Source organism: Alternaria infectoria (genome assembly GCF_024043175.1).
Source record: "Alternaria infectoria strain BMP 0036 chromosome Unknown scaffold_1, whole genome shotgun sequence".
NCBI lineage: Eukaryota > Fungi > Ascomycota > Dothideomycetes > Pleosporales > Pleosporaceae > Alternaria > Alternaria infectoria.
The window spans coordinates 39,920-65,485 of record NW_026250690.1 but is presented as its reverse complement, the minus strand read 5'-3'; the positions used below and the strand labels follow the sequence as shown (position 1 = coordinate 65,485).

At 53.8% G+C, this 25,566-nt stretch overlaps 13 protein-coding genes across 13 annotated transcripts; 7 read left to right on the top strand and 6 right to left on the bottom strand.

Annotated features, from left to right (window-relative positions):
• Positions 1–163: 163 nt before the first annotated feature.
• J4E92_000023 (uncharacterized protein) lies at positions 164–1,085 on the top strand (the record flags this gene model as incomplete). Its single annotated transcript, XM_051491442.1, has 2 exons — positions 164–170; positions 571–1,085. 2 exons carry the CDS (start codon positions 164–166, stop codon positions 1,083–1,085), a joined length of 522 nt encoding a protein of 173 aa, XP_051356954.1.
• A 317-nt stretch (positions 1,086–1,402) lies between these two features.
• Positions 1,403–2,035, top strand: TXNL4A_1 (Thioredoxin-like 4A; the record flags this gene model as incomplete). The annotated part of the gene is made up of 3 exons (XM_051491441.1): positions 1,403–1,459; positions 1,543–1,680; positions 1,799–2,035. The coding sequence occupies 3 exons, from the start codon at positions 1,403–1,405 to the stop codon at positions 2,033–2,035; spliced, it is 432 nt and encodes a 143-aa protein (XP_051356953.1).
• Positions 2,036–2,453: 418 nt separating this feature from the next.
• Positions 2,454–4,846, bottom strand: J4E92_000021 (uncharacterized protein; the record flags this gene model as incomplete). The annotated part of the gene is made up of 6 exons (XM_051491440.1): positions 2,454–3,455; positions 3,502–4,143; positions 4,189–4,538; positions 4,586–4,673; positions 4,726–4,763; positions 4,816–4,846. The coding sequence occupies 6 exons, from the start codon at positions 4,844–4,846 to the stop codon at positions 2,454–2,456; spliced, it is 2,151 nt and encodes a 716-aa protein (XP_051356952.1).
• A 363-nt stretch (positions 4,847–5,209) lies between these two features.
• J4E92_000020 (uncharacterized protein) lies at positions 5,210–7,723 on the top strand (the record flags this gene model as incomplete). Its single annotated transcript, XM_051491439.1, has 2 exons — positions 5,210–6,459; positions 6,511–7,723. The coding sequence occupies 2 exons, from the start codon at positions 5,210–5,212 to the stop codon at positions 7,721–7,723; spliced, it is 2,463 nt and encodes an 820-aa protein (XP_051356951.1).
• Positions 7,724–10,095: 2,372 nt separating this feature from the next.
• On the top strand, positions 10,096–11,111 carry J4E92_000019 (uncharacterized protein; the record flags this gene model as incomplete). The annotated part of the gene is made up of 2 exons (XM_051491438.1): positions 10,096–10,125; positions 10,173–11,111. 2 exons carry the CDS (start codon positions 10,096–10,098, stop codon positions 11,109–11,111), a joined length of 969 nt encoding a protein of 322 aa, XP_051356950.1.
• Positions 11,112–11,959: 848 nt separating this feature from the next.
• On the top strand, positions 11,960–13,354 carry J4E92_000018 (uncharacterized protein; the record flags this gene model as incomplete). Its single annotated transcript, XM_051491437.1, has 1 exon — positions 11,960–13,354. The coding sequence occupies one exon, from the start codon at positions 11,960–11,962 to the stop codon at positions 13,352–13,354; it is 1,395 nt and encodes a 464-aa protein (XP_051356949.1).
• A 2,343-nt stretch (positions 13,355–15,697) lies between these two features.
• CEL1_1 (Esterase/lipase/thioesterase) lies at positions 15,698–17,122 on the top strand (the record flags this gene model as incomplete). Its single annotated transcript, XM_051491436.1, has 2 exons — positions 15,698–15,995; positions 16,050–17,122. The coding sequence occupies 2 exons, from the start codon at positions 15,698–15,700 to the stop codon at positions 17,120–17,122; spliced, it is 1,371 nt and encodes a 456-aa protein (XP_051356948.1).
• A 214-nt stretch (positions 17,123–17,336) lies between these two features.
• Positions 17,337–17,881, bottom strand: J4E92_000016 (uncharacterized protein; the record flags this gene model as incomplete). The annotated part of the gene is made up of 2 exons (XM_051491435.1): positions 17,337–17,747; positions 17,807–17,881. The coding sequence occupies 2 exons, from the start codon at positions 17,879–17,881 to the stop codon at positions 17,337–17,339; spliced, it is 486 nt and encodes a 161-aa protein (XP_051356947.1).
• Positions 17,882–18,143: 262 nt separating this feature from the next.
• On the bottom strand, positions 18,144–18,776 carry J4E92_000015 (uncharacterized protein; the record flags this gene model as incomplete). Its single annotated transcript, XM_051491434.1, has 1 exon — positions 18,144–18,776. The coding sequence occupies one exon, from the start codon at positions 18,774–18,776 to the stop codon at positions 18,144–18,146; it is 633 nt and encodes a 210-aa protein (XP_051356946.1).
• A 1,052-nt stretch (positions 18,777–19,828) lies between these two features.
• On the bottom strand, positions 19,829–20,353 carry J4E92_000014 (uncharacterized protein; the record flags this gene model as incomplete). The annotated part of the gene is made up of 2 exons (XM_051491433.1): positions 19,829–19,916; positions 20,088–20,353. 2 exons carry the CDS (start codon positions 20,351–20,353, stop codon positions 19,829–19,831), a joined length of 354 nt encoding a protein of 117 aa, XP_051356945.1.
• Positions 20,354–20,783: 430 nt separating this feature from the next.
• On the bottom strand, positions 20,784–22,431 carry J4E92_000013 (uncharacterized protein; the record flags this gene model as incomplete). The annotated part of the gene is made up of 2 exons (XM_051491432.1): positions 20,784–22,173; positions 22,223–22,431. 2 exons carry the CDS (start codon positions 22,429–22,431, stop codon positions 20,784–20,786), a joined length of 1,599 nt encoding a protein of 532 aa, XP_051356944.1.
• Positions 22,432–22,873: 442 nt separating this feature from the next.
• On the bottom strand, positions 22,874–24,120 carry J4E92_000012 (uncharacterized protein; the record flags this gene model as incomplete). Its single annotated transcript, XM_051491431.1, has 3 exons — positions 22,874–23,635; positions 23,685–23,785; positions 23,832–24,120. The coding sequence occupies 3 exons, from the start codon at positions 24,118–24,120 to the stop codon at positions 22,874–22,876; spliced, it is 1,152 nt and encodes a 383-aa protein (XP_051356943.1).
• A 154-nt stretch (positions 24,121–24,274) lies between these two features.
• On the top strand, positions 24,275–25,370 carry J4E92_000011 (uncharacterized protein; the record flags this gene model as incomplete). The annotated part of the gene is made up of 2 exons (XM_051491430.1): positions 24,275–24,281; positions 24,346–25,370. 2 exons carry the CDS (start codon positions 24,275–24,277, stop codon positions 25,368–25,370), a joined length of 1,032 nt encoding a protein of 343 aa, XP_051356942.1.
• Positions 25,371–25,566: the final 196 nt, after the last annotated feature.

The window sequence follows — 25,566 nt, the reverse complement described above, 5'->3', positions numbered from 1 at the left end:
CGGATGTACCGTTGCACCCTGATCTTCCCGGTCGGGTTTCTGTATTGGGAGGGCGGGAGCTTCTTGTACCTGCGCAAGATGAGAGCATAGTCATAGGCTATCTCCAGTAGTTTGTTGCTTTCGCTGTCGAAATTCAAACCTCAATCTATTTTGACATCCGCTCATGATCGGTACGACTGGACTTGTTGGCACTTGACCGGTTCTTCATGGCTGGCACTCAATGCGGTTAGCTTGGAGGCCTTACCGCCCAGACCCCTGACACTTCCTAGGCTCCAACCAGATTGTGTTCCTGTCTCAGACAACAGCAAGTATAGAGTGGTGTCGGATAATTTTGTTCAAAAGAGTCGGAAACGCGCGATACAATCTCAAATTCGACGCCAACCTGCAGTAGACAGAGCGCTTGGTGACTACGTCTCTTCGTAAAGTTTCATCAGCAACCCGCATCGGCATTCTAGAGACTACGAGGGCAGCTTGTGAGAGGTTCCGGTCCAGAACTCGACACCCACAGCAACTAGAGAAGAAAGTCGCAAAGGCGTGAAGGCTTACTTCCCGTCTACAGCAGCATGGCAGGTCTCTCCATCACATCAGCCCTACTTTCCCCTATCAACAAACTCCGCGGAAAATCGAATCCATACCAGAAAAAACACACCGCTCCCAAAACCCTGGCCCCGAACAGTGAATTCCTAGCCGAAGCACGTCAAGCAGCTGGCCGTGATCCCGTGACCGGAAGCCAACAGCGCACAAACGAACCCACGAGCGCCGACCTCCTAGCTGAAGCGCGCGAAGCAGCCGGTCGCAACCCCGTAACCGGCCGCCCACAGCCCGTTGTCACAGGCAAGAAAGCGAAGAAGCAGAAATTGTCGTTGGAACAACAGCAACAGGCAGCTGAAGAACAGAAAGCCGCGTTCCTGGCTTGGGCGGCAAGACATCCACAGGAGGGAGGGCGGCCGTATGAGAGCTACGAGGCTTTTGTGCAGGAGATGGTGGCGAAGCGGACGGGGAATGTGGAGCAGCGGACGGGTGCGGGATATTATGCGCCTGAGAGGAGTGTGGGGGAGTATTATTCGGGTGGAGTGAGGGATTAGGGTGGTGGTGTGAGATTGGGTTTGTTTTGTTTGTTACTGATGAGTTATGGCATGTGGTTTCCTTGTTCTAGCGAATGATGCGTAGTTTTTCATGGAAAGAGCTTTTTGGGCAGGTGCAGGTGGGGATGTCTGCGGCTGAGAGCAAACGAGGTTTGGAAGGTGCAAACGGAGGTAGATGGGGCATGTAATGGGGTTTATCGGATCGTACTTTCCTCAACTTCTCTCTCACCTGTCTCGCACGACAACGTTTTCGATATCCTTGCTAATCTACTTCCTCACACATCCTCGAAAACCACAGTCAATTGAATCCTGTCACCATGGGTTCAGTAATGCTGCAGCACCTGCCCTCAGCATGGCACGTTGATCAAGCCATCGTACGTTTCCTTCGCTCCACAACTCGACTTTACCTACTCTGCCAGATGCGACCCTCCACTACGCCCAAACTAACACCCACCAGCTCAGCGAAGAAGCCCGTATAGTCTGCCTTCGTTTTGGCGCCGACTACACACCCGAATGCATGGAGATGGACGAGATGCTATACAAGATTGTAGACGCAGTCAAAGACTGGGTCGTCATCTACGTCGTCGACAACAAGGTACTTTCCTTCCCTCCCTCCATACCTTCCCTTCTCCTTCCTTCCTCCTTCCCTCCAACTCTCCCCTCCCTACCCATCCTATCGCTTCCAAACCTCGCTAACACCCCCACCCCACCAGCAAGTCCCCGACTTCAACGCCATGTACGAAATCTACGATCCCTGCACCGTCATGTTCTTCTGGCGAAACAAGCACATGCAGGTTGACTTTGGCACGGGCAACAACAACAAGATTAATTTCCCGATTGGTACCAAGCAGGAGTTGATTGATATATTGGAGGCTGTGTATAGGGGAGCGAGCAAGGGGAAGGGGCTTGTTGTTAGTCCGAGGGATTACTCGACTAAATGGGCGTACTAGTCGGAGGGGAATGAGAGATGGGAGGAGATGGGACCGGGGAGTGTGACTCTGAGCTGTCCGACACCGAGGGAGAAGGAAGATCGAGTACGTGGGCTGAAAAGATGTGGCACGTTCTGATCAACCAGAAAACATATCATGGCTAAAGCGATGCTATGATGTATGATTTTTGTAAACTTGTTTCCTATTGTAGGCGACCAGCCTTACGTCTATTTCCCAACGGCAAAATCCCAAGTACTTGTCTCTAGCTGTACACCTTGGGCAATCGCCAGACAAGATTCTCAGACGCCATCCAACGCCATGCCATGCAAGTTAGCTCGCAAATATTGCAAATGAAGCAAGATCAATCCTCGCTGTGAACAAAGCAGAACAACGCCAGAAAGGTATGCAGCGCCCTGGCAGGAAATGTTAACAAGCCTCACTAATGCTTTGAAGAAAACAGATGCAACTTCTTCTTCTTTTTTTCTTTGCCCTCTTTCTCTTCTTTGCCGGGCTTCGTGGTACTGCTCTGTGACGGCGAAGGACTGTGTTTTTGCATATTGGAATTGAGGTTGATGGCACCCATGGCTGCTGTTGGGGGTTTTGGGCCAGCGACTCTAGGTCCGGACGGCAAGCCCCCGGCCATAGGAGGATTTGTACCAGCAGGCGGTGGTGCTGGCTTTGGGGGCTCAGGCTTCTCGAACAAATGTGCTGGGGCTATAGGCTGCGGTTGATCGATGGGTAAACGCAGACTGCGACGGTTTTGACTGAGATCACCGACTTGGCGGAGGAAGAGCTGCGGCTTCATCATGTGTGAGGTGACGAGGAACACGTCTCTCGAAGTCTTGTTTGAAACATCATAACAGGCGCGGGCCTCGGAGTAGGTTGCACCGCCGGCGACGAATACGATGACGCGTTGACGGGGCTCAGCGCTCGCAAGTCGCGATTTGGCCCATGTCGGTTTTGCGGATCGGAGGGAAGCAGGCGCAGTATTTTCCTGTGCCATGCTGGCGACATCATCAGGTGACATCTTAGTGAAGGGAAAGACGTCCTGGGGTAAGCTGCCGCGGATGTGCTCCTCTAGCATGTCCTGGAGAGCCGGGTTGAATCTTGATAGACCGTAGTCCTCAGTGTTTGGAGGTGGGGCCGCTTTCGGTGGGAAGAGTGGTGGCTGTGCATCTCTTTTCTCTTTCAGTTGCCTGGCGACTCGCGCACCAAGAAGATCAAGGTTACGAATAACGTCACCGTCAGGGGGTGGCAGTTGTGCGTGGAAGAGGAGCTTCTGGAGGTCGGCTGGTAGTATTCCGTTCTTAAAGATTACGTAGAGCGCGATAAGGCGTAGCCGGTCAGCTGGCGTGATCTCTTCGTCGTCCAATGTGCGCACAATCTGATCAGTCATGTTCTTGGGCTTACGGTAATCTTCGTCAAGACCAGTAGCAAGGCACTGGAAAGGTTAGCGACAGCCGTGACCCAACGTTGATGGGACTCACCTGTTCCACTGAAGCAAGATCTGGGAGTTTGTGCTTCTGGAAGATCTCCATGCACTTCTGCGCCATGGTGAGATGTAGCGAGTAGGCTTCCTTCATCTCCTGGAATTGGGGCAAACCAGCGATCATATCCTTGATTGCATTCAGTCCGTTCATGCCAGCAGCGTTCTGGGCGTCTTGGTTTGTGAAATGGGGGTTGTCGGCGATGAACTTTTGGAAGTCGCTGATCAGCTTGTCGAGAGTGTCCTTCATGTGCCGATGGCGGTTTTCCACCCATATCTTGTCCTTGTCGGATATCTCCATGTCTTTCTCCTCTGCCTCGGGGTCCTCTTCGTTGACAATGGTGCGGTAGGTCACCTTGTCGCTGTCTTGTATAGGCAACAGATCCATGGCCATTGCTTGGTATGTGAACTCGTGGAGGAAGGGGGCCATGAGGTCCATGGATCGGTCGGTGATGTAGAGGGCACCGCGGGGTCGGTTCGACTGCGGAGGGAAGTCTTGGTTGAACTGCGCGTACATGTCGAGCTTGTCTTGGACGAAGCGGGCGAGGTGTGAGCACAAGACGCTGGCCTCGTGGGTTGGAGCTCGCGGCCGGTAGTATCGGATGATGGGATATTCGCCGAGTGCGACACAGATTCCGGTGATCTAGGGCTGTCAGCAGAAGCTTGCCAGGAGAGGTGGACTACCCACTCTTTCCGCAATATCCTCCATGTGCCGCACTACAAGGTTGTTGCACTCGGGGTGGTAGAGGATGGGAAAGCTCCACGGGTCTTTGAAGGTGACGAGGTGCGACTCCTGGGGGTGGAAGTCGAGGTGCACTGTGCGGAAGCTCCGAATCTGCTCGCGCGCCATCTGCGACCGGTCTATGCGCTCCTTGAGGTGTGGTGGGAGCAGCGTTGTCCATATCAGAAAGAAGCCGCGGTATCTGCGCTGATCGAACTCAGCCATCATGCAGTCGACAATGTGTGGCTTGGGCGTGATGATGTACACGGCGTCCATGTCGCGGATCGTCTGCCGCCGGTCCTCGATGCGCTCGATGTCTGCGAGGTTAGGATCTGGCGTCTGAGGAGCGTGCGGAGTCGCGTACTTGTGATGTTGAGGTTGAGGATGTCATCTTCCTTGACCACGTTGTTGATGAGCTTCTGGCTGTCCTCGTCCACAATGAGTATCTTCCACTGCGCGGTAGCCGTTAGCGGAGTGCAGGCGCATTGGGGGGGAGCTTCATACGTCGCCGCGCGTCGTCTGCTTGATCGAGTTGAGAATGACTATGTGGCCTATCAGCACGTGTTCCTCTAGAGTTTCGCGGTGTCAATTTACGGTCGCGCTGGATATCGATCATGGAAGCCATGTTGGCGGGGTATCGCAGCGAATGCCGCTGGAAAAGGGCGACGCGGTGGAAGCGGCAGCGGTAACGTGATGCAGAGACGAGGGCGTGTGTGGGCCAGCTCTGTCGGGGCGAGGCACACGTGGTGCTGGGCTGTCGCGGCGGTGGTGAGGAAGGCGCGTCTCAGCTAGAGTTGCGTCGCGAGCTGCGGCGGGCAGGCGCCGCCGGAGGTCCCTACTGTACTACTGTGGTAGATGCTTGGCAACTTTTTATTCGACATTACGTCGTCGACTTGAACATTCCCCTCGTCTTTCGTTTGTACAGGCGCCTGGCGCTTTGGATTCTGTCTTTTATTCTTTCTTCTCCCGCATGATACCCACCATTGGCATGCCTCTGCTGCCGGCGCGACGGAGTTCGCTATGTCTCATCTGCTCTTTCGCCGCCCGCTCTCGATCGCGAACTCAAAACCTCCTGCCCCGAATCCAAGCCGCACACCGTTCCGCTCCAGCCAAGCCCTCGAAGACGACGCATTTCAATCCTCTCCAGCAGGGTAAACTTGCCAAAGGAGGCGATTCCAGATCTTCCAAGTCGTCAATACCCATAGGCATAGTCCGCGACAAACTAGACACCCTGCACAAGGAATTCGCCACGCCAGAATTTCTCGACCGACTCCAAATAAGCCGCGAAGACTTCGACAAGGAATGGACTACCTTCGAGCGGTCCATTACCCTATGGATCAAGCAGGCCCCGCGTGAGTTGGTCACGCTGGTGCAGGAGGCCCAGCGGAGAAAGAATACCCTGGAGAAGAGGCTACGATATCTGTTCTATGCGCAAGCATGTGGCGGCCGCTTCACGACGGCCGAGGCGGAGAACCAGAAGGAGGTGGCGGACCTGCGCTACCCAGCCGAATGGTATCCAGCGACACGAGAGATTACGCGCACAGTACACATGCACGTTGGGCCGACCAACTCTGGCAAGACGTACCACGCCTTGAAGCGTCTGGAGGAAGTCAACTCGGGCATCTATCTCGGTCCACTGCGGCTCCTCGCCCATGAGGTCTACACGCGCCTGAATGCAAAGGGCAAGCCATGCGCTCTGGTTACGGGCGAAGAGCAGCGCTTGCCTGAGGACACACAAGCCAACATGTACAGTTGCACTGTGGAAATGGCCCCGCTCAACACTAGGTTTGATGTGGCTGTCATCGACGAGATACAGATGATCAACCACCAGGAACGAGGCTGGGCATGGACACAGGCTTTCATGGGTCTACAGGCCAAAGAAATCCATCTATGTGGAGAAGCACGCACAGTACCACTGATGCGCGAGCTTTGCGCTCTTGTTGGCGATAAAGTGCACGTACATGAGTACGAGCGTCTGACGCCACTCCAGATCCAGCCGAAGAGTCTGGGAGGAAACCTCACTCTCCTTGAGAAAGGTGATTGCATCGTTGCCTTCACCGTCCTGGGTATCCATGCTCTGCGACGCGAGGTGGAGAAGAAGACAGGCAAGAAGTGCGCTATCGTATACGGAGGCTTGCCACCTGAGACAAGAGCTCAACAAGCCCGCTTATTCAACGACCCAGACAATGACTACGACTACCTCGTGGCGAGTGATGCCATCGGCATGGGTCTCAACCTGTAAGCAGTGTGTCATGTTGACTTTCAATACCCGGATGCTAACCAATGTAGTGCTATCAAGCGTGTCATTTTCGAATCTACTATCAAGAGTAACGGCCTGAACTACGTGCCCCTTCAGATCTCCGAGATCAAACAAATCGCCGGCCGTGCTGGGCGCTACAAAACTGCTCAGCAAGCAGTCACTACAGACTCCGAACAGGCTTCGATTGTTGACGGCGCCGCTGACCCCGCCATTGGCCTAGACGACAAGCAACCCGATACTGTCGAGGCAAAGAGACCTGAAGAGAAGACTATAGGATGGGTCACTACACTCGACCAAGTCGACCACGCGGCCTTGAAATTGGGCATGAAGCGTGAGCCCGAACACATCAGCACAGCCGGCCTCTTCCCGCCGTCGCTTATCGTTGAGCGGTTCGCCAACTACTTCCCCCCGGGAACACCTTTCGGATACATTATGCTACGTCTACATGAGATCTCCGAGTTACACCCTCGGTTCCATCTCTGTGCACTAAAAGACCAGCTGGCGATTGCTGACGCCATTCATATGGTCAAAAATCTCAGCATTCAAGACCGAATCATGTTATGTGCCGCACCCATCAACATGCGCCAACCGTCCCAGAAAGCGTTTCTGCGCCACCTCGCTGAATGCATTGCTGAAGGCAAGTCGGGTAGCCTATTGGATCTTGACACTCTGCCACTCAGCGTCATGGACCGACCCTCATCTGCTGAACGCAAGTATCTGCACGATCTGGAGGAACTGCACAAGATGTTGGTATGCTACCTGTGGCTGAGTTACCGATTTCCCAACGTCTTCACCACCAGAGCCCTAGCCAACCACACAAAGAAACTTGTTGAGGATCAGATCGAGAAAACGCTGAACGACTTCTCATTCATTGAGCAAGCGAGGAAGCGGATGAAGACGACCAGAAAACAAGCAAGAAGATCGATGGTATCAGAGCCTGAGGAAACCGGTGAAGTCGACGGCCCCCAGGTTGCGGCTTTGAAACACCACATCTCTGCACCGCCGGGCATGCCAGAGGAAGCGAAGGATATTCTCACCGATCCGCGATTGGCTTCCGACGAGCCCGCAACTACCGACGATGTAAACGAATACCCTAATGATCTACCAGTCACCAAGCTGGATTCGCTTGCAGCCGAACACCAGGAGCGAACTGCGAAGCTTTCAGACGAAGTCAGCAATCTTCTCAAAGGCCGAGCACAGTATGCGGCCGACTCTAGCGAAGCCGTACGTTCCGTGAACTAGACGAGCTTTGTATGAACACGTGTATCAAAGGATTGTCAATCTGGGGTAGAGTTGTATATATTCTCCTACATACGTGATGTCCATTGTAAATATAGCAGCCAAGACCATGATATAGGTTGGCTTGCAGAATTACGACGAGACGTTAGAAAGTTAGGCATGTATTATACCAACGCATCGAGGCCCGCTTCGTTGGACGGGCGGCCGACAGGACGAAGAAGGCCGACTCATGATTTGTACCTTAAATGCAGAATGTGTACCATCGCCCATCATTCTTCTTGAGTGACAACACATATTCTCACACATCCCTTGAAGTATAGAACAGGAAAAGCAACGCCTCCTATCCACAAACATCTATGAACTCCCACCAACCCACTCAGCCCCTCCATTCGCCGCAACCACACTCCCAGTAACCCACCTACTCTTCTCACTAACCAGGAAACCCACAACATCCGCCACATCCTCCGCCTGACCCATCCTCCCCCCTTCCATAACCTTGACCTTCGGCACCCTCTGCTCCTTCAGCGCCTGCACGGCTTCGGCAGGAAAGGCGCGCAGTCCAGGTGTATCTGTCAGTCCGACCGACACGGCATTTACCGTTGTGCCTGGAAAGCTGTGTGGCAGTTCGATTGCCCACGACCGTACTAAGGACTCCATGGCTGCACGTGTTGCGTTAAATAAACCGGATCCGGGAGATGGGTCCCGTACGCGGTCGGAAGAAATGACTACGACGCGGCTATTCCACGCAAGACGACCTTGTCTGACCAAGGTTTCCATGAGCATGATTGGCCAGTGCAAATTGCCCGTTAACGAGTCGGTAATGTCATCTTCGCTTGCGCTGCCTACTCTGGGGCGTGTATTGTGTGAGGCATTCAACACGAGTATGCTGGGTTGTACGCCAGAAAAACCATAATCTAGCGCTGTGAGGAGAGTGTCGACGGAGGAGAGAGATGTTATATCAGCGGCTACGCCTCGCATAATTGGAGCTTTGCTTTTGGTGGCAGCGTAGAGGTTGCGGACTGTGCTGGAGAGAGTGTCGAAGATATGGGCGGATTGGGTGGACGAATAGGTTCCTAGGATGGAACAGCCGCGTGTTGCGAGGGAGAGGGATATAGCGCGGCCTATGCCTTTTGATGCTCCGCTTGAGGCTGGTTAGATCATGTGGACATAGTTGGTTGGGTGATTTGGCGGGACGCATGCTGACATGGGAAGCCGATAAAATACGTGATGCAACATGGGATCATCATGAAAGACAAGAAACAATTGTCAAGTAACACGGTTTCCTTGAATTGGCATTGACGGTATCCTAGAAGAAATTGATGCCTTACGTGACAATGGCAACTTTGCCCTTGAGATCCTGCTCCTGAAGCTTGGGCGTGGGGGGTTGGTAGTCTGCCATGTTGAGACTGATCAACGTAATTTATCTAAACACGAAGAAGAGTGTTACGTGCGAGTATAGAAGAAGTTTGATTTCTCATAAACACCTTGAATAGTATGCAATATGGTGCGACATGTACGCGCCGAGAGACGTGAGAGCTGGTTGTTAAGCTACCCGGAGCTGGTTGTTAAGCTACCCGGAGCTGGTTGTTAAGCTACCCCGACGTACCTGCACTGCAATTTTTAGCGCGAAGGAGCACCTGATGAGAGGCGAGGCGCAGCCCTGGCCCCGGGGAGGTGTAACGACCAACTTGCCTTGCCACAGCCCTTGTACTAGGAGGACCTAGAATTTGTGTTGCCTTTGCTGCATGCACGCTCTTAAGTCTCAGCAAATAGATCGTTGTTAAGAGAACGTATACTTCTACCTGGATTACGCTTCTAGAAACACCTCACTTTTTGATAAACTGCGACACAAACTGTGGCTATCGGCTACCCCTCAACTTGTCTATTCAGAGGACAGCCAGGGAAGTCATGGTCATGAAGGTTCCAAAGCCATTCATAGGAGAATCTAAATATCTTATTCATGGCGGCATATGAAGTAGTTAGCTGGAGATTGGAACTTGGTGACGAGGGCCAAGTATGTACATGGGGCTGGGATAGTAAGCATGGAAGGCGCGCCGCGTGATGTTGTCGCGGATGCGTCATAGCTGGCGCAAGACTCGGCGAGACTCGAAATAGTAGGCGCGACACCAGCAACAATGAAACCTAAAGGAGATATGGAATGTTAACGCAAATGCAACGAGTCCAGTGTGAATGAAGTCTGCGCGAATCATGGTACAAAGTATATCCATGGAGGAAGGGATTGCACGACCACGACTCGCATGTACTGAAAGGGGCGCTAAATCTCCCGGGCCTTCCGCAGTGCTTGCGCCTTGCAACAACGAACATCGTCACCCAAACTCTTTCACTCCCATCGTCATCTCCCTATAATAGCCACGATGAATATCCTCGATATCCCGCGTCCCACGGTAAGTGAATCTTAAACTTAAAATGGACAGGACTGACCCGCGCGCAGACGTTCCTCCAGAAGATGTCTCTTCGGACGGGGGCCGAGATCATCACTTACCTCCAAGTCATAAACAAGGCGTCGGGAGTCTACGGCCTCCTTGCGCTTCTTACCGGAGCGAAGATCGATGGCTTCCAGCTGTCCATGTACCTCTACTCGACCGCCGCACTCCTCGCTACCACATTCCTGTACAAGCACATCCGGTTACAAAGTCCCTTTGAGTCGGTATTGCTGGCGCACCTGTATGCGCTTGACTCGGTCATCAACGCGTTATACACAGCCTTCTTCGGCATCGCGTGGTTCTACACGCTCGCCGCGCACCCAGACGAGAATGCCGGACTATCGCCGGGCATGAAGGACAACGCGGGTTTCACCAGCCCCAAGCACAACGTCACACAGGTCGATATCATCGCGGAGCCCACCGACGGCCTGAAATCTGGTCAGAACGCCGTAGCAGTTGGACAAGGCGCAGATGCTGGCGCGGGGCTAGGCAACGCCGTCTTCCAAAGCGGAAGCATCATGAGCATCTCGCTGATCTCTGGGTTTTGGGCTCTTCGCGTCTACTTCGTCTTTATTATGTTGGCTTTCGCGCGCCAGTGCCTCCGCCAACACATCGCCGCAAACGCCTCCTCCGCCGCATGGTACAACTCGAACAACATGCAGACGTCTGCCAACGACCTCGCCGAGAACCCTTTCGCAGAAGGCAAAGAAGAGGGAAGCGGCTGGAAGGGGCAACTAGGACGCGTTATGCTCAGCGGTGCGCCCAAGTACTGGCTCGGTGCTGATGCCGGCGAGGGCGAGGACTGGATGCGCAATCTGGGTGGCAAATTCAAGAAGACCGCACAACTAGACCAGCCTGTTGGTTTCAACGAGCGCGAGCGGAGGCGGAGAGCTGGAACTGGCCCGCCAGTCCCTCAACTCAAGCTGAACCCTGAGCTGCCCAAGTAGACCGCGTCTGAGGCGCATTTTTGGCCTACCAGGCTTTGTAGGAGAGGGGATGATTTATGACAGAGCCAGAAGTTGTAATGACATGACCTAGGGCTGCGCATTCTCGAACTAGAAGCGCACGTGTACCATATACATCTATCATTTTGGCGTACATCAGACGGGCGGAATCGCACGATAGCGAAGCACGTCAGATCTACCACTATTTTCCGCGTAGCATAGCGTTTACCATTCGCAAATTAATTTCTTCACCACAACAGCAACAACATTCTCATGCCCGACGTGCTCCTGAGCTCTGACTCATCTGGCCCCAAATCTTACGCGTTCCAAGATTGTAAGGCAAGCGTGGCGGCGCAGTCAGGGCGCTTAGCAGCGCCCACCGGGTCACCCCACCACACACGTTGCACCTAGCCCCACTTCGGCTAGCCCAAGCACATCAGGTGAATGACGGCTGTCTCACCTACACCGCCGGATACGTCTGCTGGACCCTGACAACGGCAAAGTGGTAGGCATGTGCCTGGACTCGAGGTGCCATGTGCGTTGCGTGCCACTGTCAGGCCCCGTTAGCAACCGCGGCTGGATGACATGTCGTGCATTGGCGGCCGGAGGCCAGGCGCATTGATAAGGGGATGCAGTGGCCGCGCGCGAGACGGCGTCGAGCTTGCAACGGCTATGTCGGTACCTTTCTTGATGTGTTGTTGACTAGTCCTTGTTTCTAAATTATACGTTGGCAGTGTTGACTTATAGCGTCTGTTGCCCCTTTGTGGTACTCTTATATTGGTCTCAGCCTCGAAATTCCGTAGCCTCATAACGACCACACGCGTAGTGAAGAGATAGATCAAGACGCAAGTATGAACATCTTTCGTCGATCTATGAGCTTCGGCTCCTCACACTCCTCACGTCCTTCGACCATCGACTCGTCATCCGATACCGCAAGCTCTCGAACGAGCATAGATTCCACCTTTGGAGAGTACGAGATCACAGACTCCCTGGCTACAATCAAACCCTCACCACCGTCACCGAAAGCTCCAGTACTTACTCTCCCACTCGAGCTGATCCAACAAGTCAATACGTATCTCGACACTGCCTCTGCAGCAGCATTCTGTCTATCCGGACGCTACATCTACTACGCTCTCGGCACCGAAGTCCTGTCTCGCCATGTTAAAGGAAGCAAGAATCGTTTTGAGAAGAGGAAGATTATCGAGGCGGTAGTAGAGCGCGCCTTTCCCGGTCATTGGTTCTGCGGCTGGTGTGACAAATTCCATGCCTGGGCCGCGGAAGACGGGCCAAAGAACCAGCAATATTCAAGAAAGAGGAGAGACTGTGCCGACTACAACAGCTACTTGGACGCTGGGGACGGCTACAAACTACGCTTTCACCACGTTCGACTTGCCATTAACCGCGCGTCACGGGGAGACGAACACGGCGTTCCCCTATCTGCGTTTACCCTCGAGAAGAAAGACATGTCACGCATCTCCAGAACACCCGTTCCTACTAAACTCACCGTGTCCGCCAGGATAGTCAACGGTCGATTCCTGCTACACAGTTCTTATGCCATTGTCTTGCCCGCCTTTACGACGCGTAACCGCAACCTTTTAAAGACGCTCTGGCCCCTACTCCCACATATCGTCACAGGCCACCGCGATACGCCAAACGGCCACACAGGTATCATGGCCGCCATCGACAACGTCATCCGCCGAGGCTGGAAGTACCAGTTCACGCAGAACTGCTCCACTTGTGCGACAGATTGGAGCGTGACCAGCCAAGACTTCTCGCATGCTACAGGCGGACAGGTCAGGCTGGTGGTGCAGAGTTGGCGGGATCTGGGTACGGGAAGGACGCCATTCGAGACGGGATGGAGGGCGCATGGAGTAGGAAGCTGTGCTGAGGGCAGTGGGGCCAACACTTGTCTCGTGAGACTTACCAGCCGACCTGCGGGAAGTGTCAGACGTGCATTCGAGGCTGCGGATGTGGAAGATGGGGCGAAAGAAGCCACTCACCCTGGGGCTGTGGCGGCTAGCAGCGCACCCAAGTCGCGCATCTATCGGTCCTTCATGAGGAGGAATACTTCGGAAGAAGGCCAAGATGAGATCAGACGGTCCAGTGCAAGACCGAGATATTGGCGGACGAGAGAAGAGAACGAAGCAGTGGCTCGCAAGTACGCTGAAGACACACGGGATGTTGCGAGAGATGTTGCTGAAGAGTTGATTCGGCTAGATGCTCGTCATGGGCATGGACTTTTCTAGACGTTCTTCTGGTTTTCCAAGCTTATTTAGAATGCTTTGAGTACCCGCGATCGCTTTACGTTGAAAGGATGGTACTGAGTACAAAGCGTGGGTTTAGATGTAGACATTTCGGAGTTGGGCAATATACCACATACCAGGCGACTTGCCGACACTGCGAAAGATTCTTGACTGGAAGAAAACCTGAAGGGGATGAGGTTTGTAAAGACGGAGAATATTTCAAAGTGATTACCTAGCACCAGGTACCTAGACTTCGATGTCTCGACCTCGAGAGGTGCGGGGGATACGCTAGCATTCTTGAGGTCTAGGCCTTTGGACCCTTCCAAGCTGGAGGTTCCTGCCGGCGCTGGGGGTTGTCCAACCTCCAAACACCATAGCAACCTATCTCCTTACTTACTAGATAGATGCTTCTCGCTTGCTTTACACGTCGTAATACAGTAAGTAGGTGACAACATACGGAATGCTCAAGTCTTTGAGCTTCCAGAAGATCCTGAAGACTACCTAGGTACCGAGATATGCGACCAAGTTATGCTTCCGGAGCCACGTATCTCACTCTCGGTTTCAAGCATAGTGATGCAAACTCAGTACTAGCAAAGCATGTCCACTGAACTAAGCGTTTGGTGCCCCTGAGCCGTGTTGTGAGGTCACGCTGTCACGATGATTGCGGCTCAATGTGTTATACCCGGTCGCAGTATATGACAGCGCACCTGATTCGCTAAGCCCTGGAAAACTGCCGCCCACCTGGGTCACAACCCTCAAGGACCTGTGATCGTCGAATACTGGTGCGGAGTTCATATCGAGTGGTCGGAACGTATATTGCACGTTGCTGGAAGATTAGGCTGAACCTCGGACCTCATGCACAACAAAACATTCTGGAAAACAGCATCTGCGCCTTTCGCTGTGCAACGCTACTTCGAGACTTGTCGTAAACCACGATACAAACGACGCGTTGATGGACTTCTGTCACAAGCTTTGCTTGCCAACGACCTAGCAGGCGGACAAATTCATGGCGAACCTTGGGATGTTCCGGTCTTGGCGAGCGGGCACCCCTGGACCTCAATCTATTCTGCACTAGCAGTTCGACCGAGAAATCCGGTCGATGCCACTCTGCTAAGGCTCAGGGCAACTTGATTAAGCTCTGAAATCCATAGCCAATTGTGGATGAGGGTCTCGTCCCGTCTGCTCCGGAAGCTTCGTTTTGCTTACAGGGTTCGGCGCTTCAACTCGGTACCTGCATTCCACCACGAAAGGACACCTGATGAAACTGCCTCAATGCTTCTCATGCATTTCAACACGGGGAAACACACTGGCTGAACAGTCTCTGTCGATACCATTCGTACACCGGCATGTCAAGCAGCGCCAGTCATGGTTGTTTACTACAACAATGAGACTCGAGCAACAGAAGGAGGGGCACAATGCAACTTACCTGACTGTATCCTTGTGCCGCTTCTAGCGAAGTACGTATCTCAGTCTTCTTTCTTCTTATTGGATTTCACGTCCAAACCGTTACCCGGGAAAAGATCTGAGCCTCATGACCTCTGCTACAGATTAAGTATGCCCCCCAGTCCGGAAAATCTTTCGAGAAAAGTCTCTCGTATATGCCCATGGATCATGGGAAAAGCAATCTATTCCTACCGGGTTTTGAGCTCACCGGGTGGAATTGCACAAAACAACGCGATATGGTCCTGAGCTGTACCCAAGGTACAACACACATTGGAGTATACATCGTCGCGTATCTTTTTACTGTGAAAGCTAGCATGATGTATTCTTCTGGATGGTGTGTGCACATGCGGTCACTCGTGACCCAGCCACAATCCTGTATGCGAATATCACGGACACAGCTACGAGTGCTGATCCACAGCTTTGCCTTCTTACATACGAGGCTGACCCATCACTGTCGAATGAGACGGAAGGCTAAGACTTGGCCACCAGTGAAGCCGACGGTTGATAGTACGTCTCCATATGCTTCTCCATTCGTCAATCCATACACTATCTCTTTAAGGCAAAGATCCCGGGCGTGGTGGCGCACAGATCTCCGCAATACCCCGGACTACCCCACGATGCGGCGCAACATGGCATACCTCATCTATCCTTCATTACTCTGGCACTCCTAGCGTTCTTTTGCGCTCCCGATGTTCCGTTCCTCTTACAGCATTGGTGAGAACATCACAGAGGGACGTCAAGGGTGTAGATCTCCTGCACCTTGCAATAATCAACAGTCATATGGGTACTTCTGCAGAGTACTTTGATTAGTAGCCATGAGCTCAAGAATGTTGTATAAGAAGGTCAGCCCATCGCTCCAATACTTTCGACATCCAACAACATATCTTCACTCAAGAAGCCAAAATGTACAGGACACTCGCCCTCACCTCGCTCTCGCTCTTCGGAGCCGCCCGCGCTCAGCAGGCTGGCACATCGACAGCAGAGACACACCCCAAGTTGACATGGCAGACTTGCACTGGTACCGGTGGAAACAGCTGCACCACCAAGCAGGGTTCCATTACGCTCGATGCCAACTGGCGCTGGTCTCATGTCACCAGTGGATACACCAATTGCTACGACGGCAACTCTTGGAACACGACCGCTTGCCCTGACGGCAGCACTTGCACCAAGAACTGCGCTATCGACGGTGCTGACTACTCTGGTACGTTAACATGTCCACGACACAACATGTGAAGCCCTTAGCTAACGATCTTAGGCACCTACGGTATCAAGACCAGCAGCAACTCTTTGAGCCTCCAGTTCGTCACCAAGGGTTCTTACGCTGCAAACATTGGTTCTCGCACCTACCTCATGGAGAGCGACACCAAGTACCAGATGTTCAACCTCATCGGCAAGGAGTTCACCTTCGATGTCGATGTCTCCAAGCTACCCTGCGGTCTGAACGGAGCTCTCTACTTCGTCGAGATGGCCGCCGACGGTGGCATCAACAAGGGCAACAACAAGGCCGGTGCCAAGTACGGAACCGGATACTGCGACTCGCAGTGCCCCCACGACATCAAGTTCATCAACGGTGTAGCCAACGTTGAGGGCTGGAACCCGTCCGACGCCGACCCCAACGCCGGCTCCGGCAAGATCGGTGCCTGCTGCCCCGAGATGGACATCTGGGAGGCCAACTCCATCTCCACTGCCTACACTCCCCATCCCTGCAAGGGCACTGGTCTCCAGGAGTGCACCGACGAAGTCAGCTGCGGTGACGGCGACAACCGCTACGGCGGACTTTGCGACAAGGACGGTTGCGACTTCAACAGCTACCGCATGGGTGTCAAGGACTTCTACGGCCCCGGTATGACTCTCGACACCACCAAGAAGATGACCGTCGTCACCCAGTTCATCGGCTCCGGCTCCAGCCTCTCTGACATCAAGCGCTTCTACATCCAGGGCGGAAAGGTCTCCAAGAACTCCGACTCCGCCATCGAAGGCGTCTCCGGTAACTCCATCACCGAGTCCTTCTGTGAGGCGCAGAAGACCACTTTCGGTGACACAAACTCTTTCAAGACCCTTGGTGGCCTCAACGGCATGGGTGCTTCGCTTGCTCGCGGACACGTCCTCGTCATGTCCCTCTGGGACGACCATGCGGTCAACATGCTCTGGCTCGACTCCACCTACCCTACCGATGCTAGCCCTGACAAGCTTGGTGCTGCCCGTGGTACCTGCGCTACTGACTCTGGCAAGCCTGAGGATGTCGAGGCTAACTCGCCCGGCGCAACTGTCGTCTTCTCCAACATTAAGTTCGGTCCCATTGGCTCTACCTTCGCTCAGCCCGCATAAGCGCTCGATGGGGTTGTTGGATAAGATGCTGGAGAGGGACTGGAACTCGGTACTGTAAGAGTTCGTGGATTCCTTCCGGCTGTCCTCTCGCTTGGCTTCGCAATTGTATATACTTGTGGTGGATCTAGAAGTGTGCATATAGAGACAAATTGACTGCATTCGTTATACTTGACGTATCTACCATGCTGTTCGCGTGTGTCGCCCCCTTGAACATCTAGAGCTCGGTCGCAAATGCCTTCACTCGCTCCTTGACTTCATCAAAGCGCTTGTTGCCTTCCTCGATCGTCTGGTACAATCCTGCCATGGCTCCATGGAGTTCTACCACCGAACGCTGAAGCTTCGATTTCTCAGCCACAAGAGTTGCGACCTTGTCTTTGGCAGTCAACGCTTCAGACTCCAGATCTTCGATAGATTCTATCCAGCCCGCTTTGTCTTGCCGCATAACGCTCATCTCTTCTCGCATTGCCTCGAACTTAGCAGCGTATTTGGCATGTGCCGCCTTTTCAAGTTGAACTTTAACTTGGTCATGCTCGCGTTTGCGCTCTGCGAGTTTGTTGCGTAAGCTTGTGTTGTTGGTTTGTAGCTGCTTGTAGGCCTCGATGAAAGTAGCGAGATCGTCGATATTCTGCGAGTATAGTGTCAGCGTGTTGCTCTACGAAGTAGTGGAGTCGTAGGCGCAGTTACTGGTACGCTGCCATCCACTTCGCTCTCATCGCTCGTATCGCTCAAGCGAGCTTTTGCTGCTTTCTTCTTCGCCATGCTCGTGGTTGATGGATTTCGACAGAGTAATCGTTTGGATCGTGATATCGAAAGTAAGTTCACCACAAATGGTTGTTGACAGGTGACTGCGCTAAACAAGTTGACAAAGAGGCAAACGCTCACATGAGCGGTGAAAGTGATGGCATCGCTAAATTTCCGCGCACATTTGCAGCTTACACCAGTAGAAAATGATTCAGTCAGCACTGTGATGTGTGACGATAGAAGCAACGAGTCGATAGCCGATGACTAGTTACTCTACAGTCTAGGGATACCAATTTGAGTACCGACCTCTCGTAAGCTTTCTGTACTGATCCTCCACATCGCGCCCTTGTATCCATTGTTCCCGCTCCCGTCCGACTAACGCAGACAAACCCATCCCTCTCGCCTGATATGTCTCGGAGAACAATGGAAAGTCGTTGCATGCAACAATCTCGATACATCCTTGAGCACCAACAACAGCATGCTTTTTCGACCTCAACACCCTGTTCATCCGAATATTGCCCGAGATGCTGTCTTCGGTGTAGTGTCGCTCGTTCTGTTCAAATTTCGGGTGAAGCATGGGTAGCGTGACGGTGACGTCGAGATCGGGTCGAGTACTTAGTTGTGTGAGAAGAGGGTCAAGCGTCGAGCGTTCGTTGACCACGACCCAGAATTGCGGCTCACTATGATCGAGCCACAAGTCCAGCTTCTTGAGAGCTTCGAAACGACTGAGAATGGAGCCTAAATCTTGCCAAAGCCGTGCTGGCTGCGTTGCTGGACCTATGTCTGAGGATGTAGGATAGTTGCCTGAGAGTCCCTCCACTGACTGGAAGAAAGCTAACGGAAGCTTGAGCGTGATACTCAGACGACTGACATTCGATAATGGCATCTTCGCGAATTCGGAAGCGGCTGGCATGGTTATCTCCGAAGCTCTTGCCCAGTAATTGATGAGGTCCAGGTCAGAGACATGAATAGTCGAAGTACGAGCAAGGAAATCGTACACTTCATTACGACTAGTGGCGTGAGCGCTTGACACCAAGCCTTCCAATGTACTTACACGCCCGGAAAGATGTTCAGAAGATCGGGAATGTCCGTACATTCAGTCAACAAGAAGTGTGACAACGAGGTGTGTTCCTCGCATGACCAATGAAGACCCCAGGTTGACTGTAGACGACGGGCGTACACAGACGTGGGCACGCGAACTTGCCAAGTCTCGTCGGTATATTCAATGTCGTAACTAGATGTATCGCCACGGAAAGGGGCACCGCCCTGAATACAGGCCGATGCAAGAAGCCTGCCATTACGGAGGCGTACGTGGACGTCGTTAGGCAGCAGGTATGAGTAAATCTGAAGCCGGAGTTCTGTAGGTAGGCGTAACAATGCGCTTTGGCTTTGCGGCATCCTGGCGGGAGAGATCTGAGTAATGAGTCTGGCGTAATGGAGGACGGTAGTGATGGCTTGTAGGTGCGAAGATTGTGACGTGCCTTCCTGTGAGCTGCGGCACAGCGATGGCTAACCCGAAGCAGCTAATGTTGGCCTGGGGAAGGAAGGAGTGCCCCAGGGCATTTCTCAGTCCCTAAGGAAGATTGGTTCTTGAAAGAACAACCTCACGTATTGGCCGAAGCGGAAATGCTTCATGTACGCGGACCTCAGCAGCCTCTGAAATATCGACAAACATCGTCTACCACCTGCACATAGCCAAAGGTTGCGCAAGATCGTCAGCATCACACCACATACCCGTGAACATACCATTCACAAACATCCATAACAAAAAAATACAATTGCCTACCCTCGGCTACTCAGCCATCATCGCATAGTCTATCGAGCGTCTAGCCCATCCAGATCCAAGCTCACAAAGGAAAAAGAGTGTCGCATCCTCGTCCCCACTAGCATATATACAGTTTCTGTGGTGTTGCTGTAAGACTTCCGCCCAGGTCTAGGGTCTTCTTGACTTGCTGAAAGTGTCGTTTACTCCTTCTTGACGGTGTCTGGGTCTGCGAGGATGCCCTCGGCTTCGAGTCTTCGTCGCGCCTCCTCTAGGGCCCAGGTTTGGATGCTGGTAGACTGTTAGTCTCTGCTCGATCAATGCATTGCCGCTGCGCTCTTTCTGCCGCTTCTTCGAGGGCTGCTTCCATGGCCTTTTCATGACCCCTCCCTCCTGGTCCACCTCTTCACCCATCCCGCATCATCTTCCTCCATCTCCCTCTTCCACGAAATTTGCACATACCTAGTATCCGGCTTGAAAGCGTAAGCAACAACGCCAAACGCACACGCTCCTCCAAAGCCCCAGTACATGGCGTTCTCCCACCCCTCCTTCTCATACTGCTCGCCGGGCTTGACGCCAAAGAGCCATCCGGACGGGGGATCGTAGCTGGGTCCGTGACCCGATCGCTTCGTTTGTGACTGTGAGAAGGCTCGGCGGGGAGCTGCTGTGCGAGCCGAAGCGGTGAGGGCGGTGCGCGAGGCGCTGGTCGCGGCGCGGACGGAGTTCATCGTGGTCTGCAGGCTAGCGGATCGAGGGCTGAGGTAGACGTAGAGTGGTTTGGTTTGGTCCCGGCGTAGGGGCAGCGGGTTGTGATGGGGGCTGATAGGTGCTGGTTGTGTCGTCGTCGAGGTGAGGTTCCGCGTTCCCTGCGATTGCTTGGCGTGGCGGCGGCTAGTGGCGCCGGAGCGAAGGAGCAATGAGACGTCGAACTGCTCCAGGGCTCACAGGCATTGTCCTCAAAAGTTAAAATGCAATAAAAAGACTAGGTTTCGTCTGGGAAGTGTATGATTACTGTATATGTAAAAGTGTAACATTTCTCTCGCAATGACGAATGTGTAGTGTACCATCAGTACCTAGGTAGCTGATCTGTGGTATAAGAGCCCGTAACGCCGGTGCTATGCAGATAAACCATTTGAACGCAGAATAATCAAAGCATGCCTAGGCATAAGCAGGTGTACGCTTCTCCTCCTCGGGATCTTCCATCTCATCATCCGGCTGATGGAAAGACATCCTCGCCATACTCTGAGACGCCTCATCGACCTGTTTCTCCGTTCTACCCGCGTCAACAGCCTCCTTCTGCCGTTGCTCCTCGTCTGCAGCTTCCCTTTCCTTGCGTTTCTTCTCCACTGCCTCAAGCTCCGCCAGTCTTGCGGCAGTCCTCTCGGCCTCTTCCTTCTCGCGCTTCTCGCGATCCGCCTTCTCAAGTGCTTCGAACTCGTCGTCAATCTCGCCCTCATCAAGAGGCTGGTCGGTCTCATTGATGATGTTGGTGATTTCCTCCGTGGTCGCCATTTGTTCGTTGACGGCATCGACAACACCCTGAACGCCTTCTGCGCCGCCAACCTTCTCATTGAGACCTTTGAGGGCCGCTGCACCAGCTCGCATGGCCTCCACGATCTCGACCTGATCAGCGGCTTGTTGTAGATCGGTGTAGACTTGCTCGAGCTGGAGGGCGACATCCGAACGTTGAGCGAGAGCGTTTTCGGCAAGCTTCTTGGAGCGCAGAGCAGCTTTGGCGCGGACCATCTGCTTCGCGACTACGGCTTCCCGTGCAGCTGCATCGGCTAAAGCAATCTTCTCCATCAATGGGGGTATCTGCGCATTGATATTCGCTAATGTGTCGCGAAGATTGGCAATAGCAGCGTCTTCTTCCGTGACAGGCAGGGGCACAGCCTCATGTTCTGGCTTGAACTTGATTGTCTGATCGTTGTGAGATATCGCTTGCTTGTCTCGGGCGAGGAAGACGAGGAGTATATCGAGGTCGTTCGTCGTGAGTGGTGCAGTCGGATTTAGTATAGTCGCGAAACGCTTCAAGAAGTCTGTCTTCGATAGTACCCGATCAGCCGTAGATACGTGCTCCCTCATCTTCTTGAGTATCTCATCCGCAGCGACTTCGACATTCTTGACGACGACAAAGTTCCCCACCTCCATCTTGGTCGGTGCGCGTACCTGCCCCAGTACCCCAACCTGCCGCAAGCTCCACTGGAGCACCTGCCATGGCGAGGGTATCCACGATGTCTTGTATATGCTCTCTTTTGACGACATGAAGTCCTTCAGAGGTACCATCTCTTTCTTTTGCACTGCTTCATGGAAGACGGCCGGTAGACACGTGGGCTTGCCATATTGCGGGTGCTGTAGGGCTCGCGCGAGCTCCTCGGCAGCTCGTATGTTCAGGAGATCGTGGGTGGTGCCTTGCCTGGGGATGACGCCCGCCCGTGAGGCGTCGACAAGGGCTTTCGTCCATGCGGCGATGTTCGCATGGTAGCCTTCGGGGTTTATCTCGAGCTGCTGCCGAAAGTCTGCATAGAGCGATGCAAGGCGATGCTGGCTGTGCTAGTCAGCAATGCAGGGTGTCGCCGACATATGGGTGGACTCACTTCTTGAAGGCATCTTCATGTTGCAGGACGAAATCTAGCAGTTCACTCATGTCGCGCTCTGGCTCGGGTACCCACTGCGCCCTGTTGTGCTGGGAGCGGAAGAGCGAGCGCTTCCGCTTATGACGACTAAGCGTGGGGTCGCTGCTAAAGATGGAGACGTGGGGGCCGCCGCTGGGGACCAGGTCGCGCGAGGGCTTGCGTTTAAGCATGTGCGCAGTCAAAAACAGCCAAGAGAGCAATACGATGACATTAGACGGTATCGATTAGGGTCTAGTGCAGGGCCAGATTCTATACAATAGTCGACTATCGAGCCGTGCGGGCGCGTGCATGTTTGCTCACGCGACGCCTTGTTTCAAGATCCAAACCTGGACTAAGTGCCTGACCTTCCTTCATGGTGGTCGCGCGCAGCTCCTCGGCTCAAGCCATTCCCTGTACATCAAGCGGTGCTCCCATTCCCAACCTTGCAAGATTTCTACAAGCTTGCAAATCGCCATGACGCTTAGATCGTCACTCCATGTAGATAGGATCTGTAGCCATACAGTCCTTTTCGCGAAAGCTCATAGAAAGCCGACATCGCTATTATATCGTAAGAGAGCCCTCTGAACAGGCATGCGGTCCTTGGGCTGCCTAAGGGTCCAGTGCATCCTTACTTCACTTCCTAACTACATTGATGCCCGAGTCCTTCTTCTCCATGAACTGTCGCATCTCTTCAAGATCGTCCATGTCGTCGTCACTATCTTGATCCTTGGACTTTGTAGGTGGTTTCGCGGCAGGCGGTGCTTGGGGAGGGTTCTGTGGTGGTGGGTCGCGCATCTCTTTGGTCTCATCCTCCCATGCCTTCCTCTCTTCTTCGTCGAGCTCGTCGCGCCTGTCCAGCCACCTCTCCTGTACATCGCGAGCATCCATAGTTGCCCCATTCTCACGCATAGCCATCTGCCACACAGTATCGTTCGCGCCTTCTATTCCACCCATCGCGAAGCCACCCGCACGATCGATAGCTCGCAGTAGCGTCATCATGCTCTTTTTATCCTCGACCGCCAGTGTCTCGAACCCTACCAGCGCAAAGTCCTCTACGAGTTCTACGATAGCCTTGTTCAGCGCGGAGAACTTTGAGGTTGGCTCGTCGTCGTCCGGATCCACGTCCTCGTTTGCGCCGGCTGTGGTGGGGCCCGGAATACCGGACGTCTGTTCGCGGTTGAGGTGCGGCAGTAGGTATTGGAGATCTTGGACTTCGGTGTAGTAGTCGAGATTGAAGGGTAGATTGGGATAGTTGCGGAGGTTGTCGATCTTGGTGAGAACGTTCAGGTGAGGGAGGTCCATCTGCAGCATGCTGCGCAGGGCGAGCAGGAGGGAGGAAACGTAGAGCGACGGTCGCGAGAGGATGATGGAGTCGGTCAGGTGTACGACGACGAGCTGGCGCATGTTAGCCTCCAGTTGCAAGCCATGGGCGGTGGGCGAATACTCGATACCCAAGTTTTTGTAGGCGGAAGAAGATGTTGCGCAGCGAGCCGTGGTGTGTGAAGAGCTCGACCTGGCCGGGGCAGTCGAAGAGGACGTAGTCATCTGAGCCTGTTAGTATGCTTCGAGAACGTAGAGTGTTGTCGCAAACCTCCTAGTTCCTTCAGGCTCTCTTCTAGCCAGTCGAAGTTGTGTTCTAGTTCCTCGAGTGCAAACAGAATGCCTCCGTTTGGGCCCAGCGTCTCCTGCTCCATGATCTCGTCTATCGTGACCAGGTCGCGGACGTCTACGGCGGGCGTGTACGAGGTGTGGTCGTTGGCGGGGTCGAGGTTGACGACGGAGCACTTGCGCTCGATGGCGCCCATAAACTGCTGCATGCCATCGCAGTACGTCGACTTGCCCGAGCCCGGCGGGCCTATGACGAGCTGTGCAAAGGGCATCGTGGTGGATGTAAGCGTGACGGCGGAGTTGCTGGGGAACTTTTGGAGGGGCGTTAGCGCAGATCTCAATTGTTTGGCTTGCGGACTCCCGCGCCCTCGAGAGCTTCACTCCAGCGCGCAGCTTCCACCACGCGCAGCAACACACTTCGCCAACATGTCAAGTAAGTTGCCCTTAGCTCTTCATAGCGAGTATATAGCGACACAGACTCAGACTAACCCAGTCAGGCCAATTCGAGCTTGCGCAAAACCCGACGGAGCCCATCTCGTCGGTCAAGTTCGCGACCAACAACCCAACACGCCTGCTCGTCTCGTCCTGGGACCGCCATGTCTACCTCTACGACACGCACGCTGAGCCCGGCGGTAAGCTGCTCCAGAAATTCGAACACCGCGCGCCCGTGCTAGATGTCTGCTTTGGACGCGACGACAACGAGGCCTTTTCCTGCGGGCTCGACTGGGAGGTACGGAGAATCGACCTCGAGACGGGCGCGCAGACCATCATGTCTACACACTCCCAGGGTGTTCGTAACGTTCTCTACTCCGCCCCGCACAACCTCCTGGTCTCCTCGTCATGGGACTCGACACTGCACCTCCACGACCTATCGCAACCCGGCGACTTCTCTGCCATCCGCCTGCCTTCCAAGCCCTTCTCCCTCTCCGCCTCGCCCACCAAACTAGTCGTCGCCATGGCCAGCCGCGCAGTCAACATCTACGAGCTGGACAAGCTGGCAGAAGCTGCCAAGACAGGCGGCGGTGAGGAAGTGGGAGTGGAGCCATGGCAGCAACGGGAGAGCTCTATGAAGTACATGACACGCGCTGTGTCTTGCATGCCAAACGATGCAGGATACTCCAGCTCGAGCATCGAGGGGCGTGTAGCAGTTGAGTGGTTTGACCCGTCTGAAGAGTCGCAGTCGCGCAAGTACGCGTTCAAGTGCCACCGACAAAATGTTGATGGCCAGGATATCGTCTACCCAGTTCACGCGCTCGCATACCACCCCGTCCACGGCACTTTCGCGACAGGAGGCGGAGACGGCATAGTCGCTCTTTGGGACGCAGTAGCAAAGAGGAGGATACGACAGTACCAGAAATTCCCTGCTAGCGTGCAGACTATCGACTTCTCGAATGACGGCAAATACGTAGCAATTGGAGTCAGCCCGGGCTTCGAGGACGGCGTAGACGACGTACCCGACGGCGTGACCAAGGTCTTCATCAGAGAACTGAGTGCGACCGAGGCGTCCGGCAAGAAAAAATAGGCACGATGATGTATGTTCACGGCTGTATGGGATTGCAAGATAAATATACCAGTTGATCAATCGAGCTTTAGATGGCGAAAGCCTTCCACTACCGATCCCAAGTTTCCAAATCAACTGAGGTTGGTCTCCGAAATGTGATGCATGTGCTTCAGCTCAATTAACACGTGGAAAGGACCTGCAATCGCTCCTGCACACA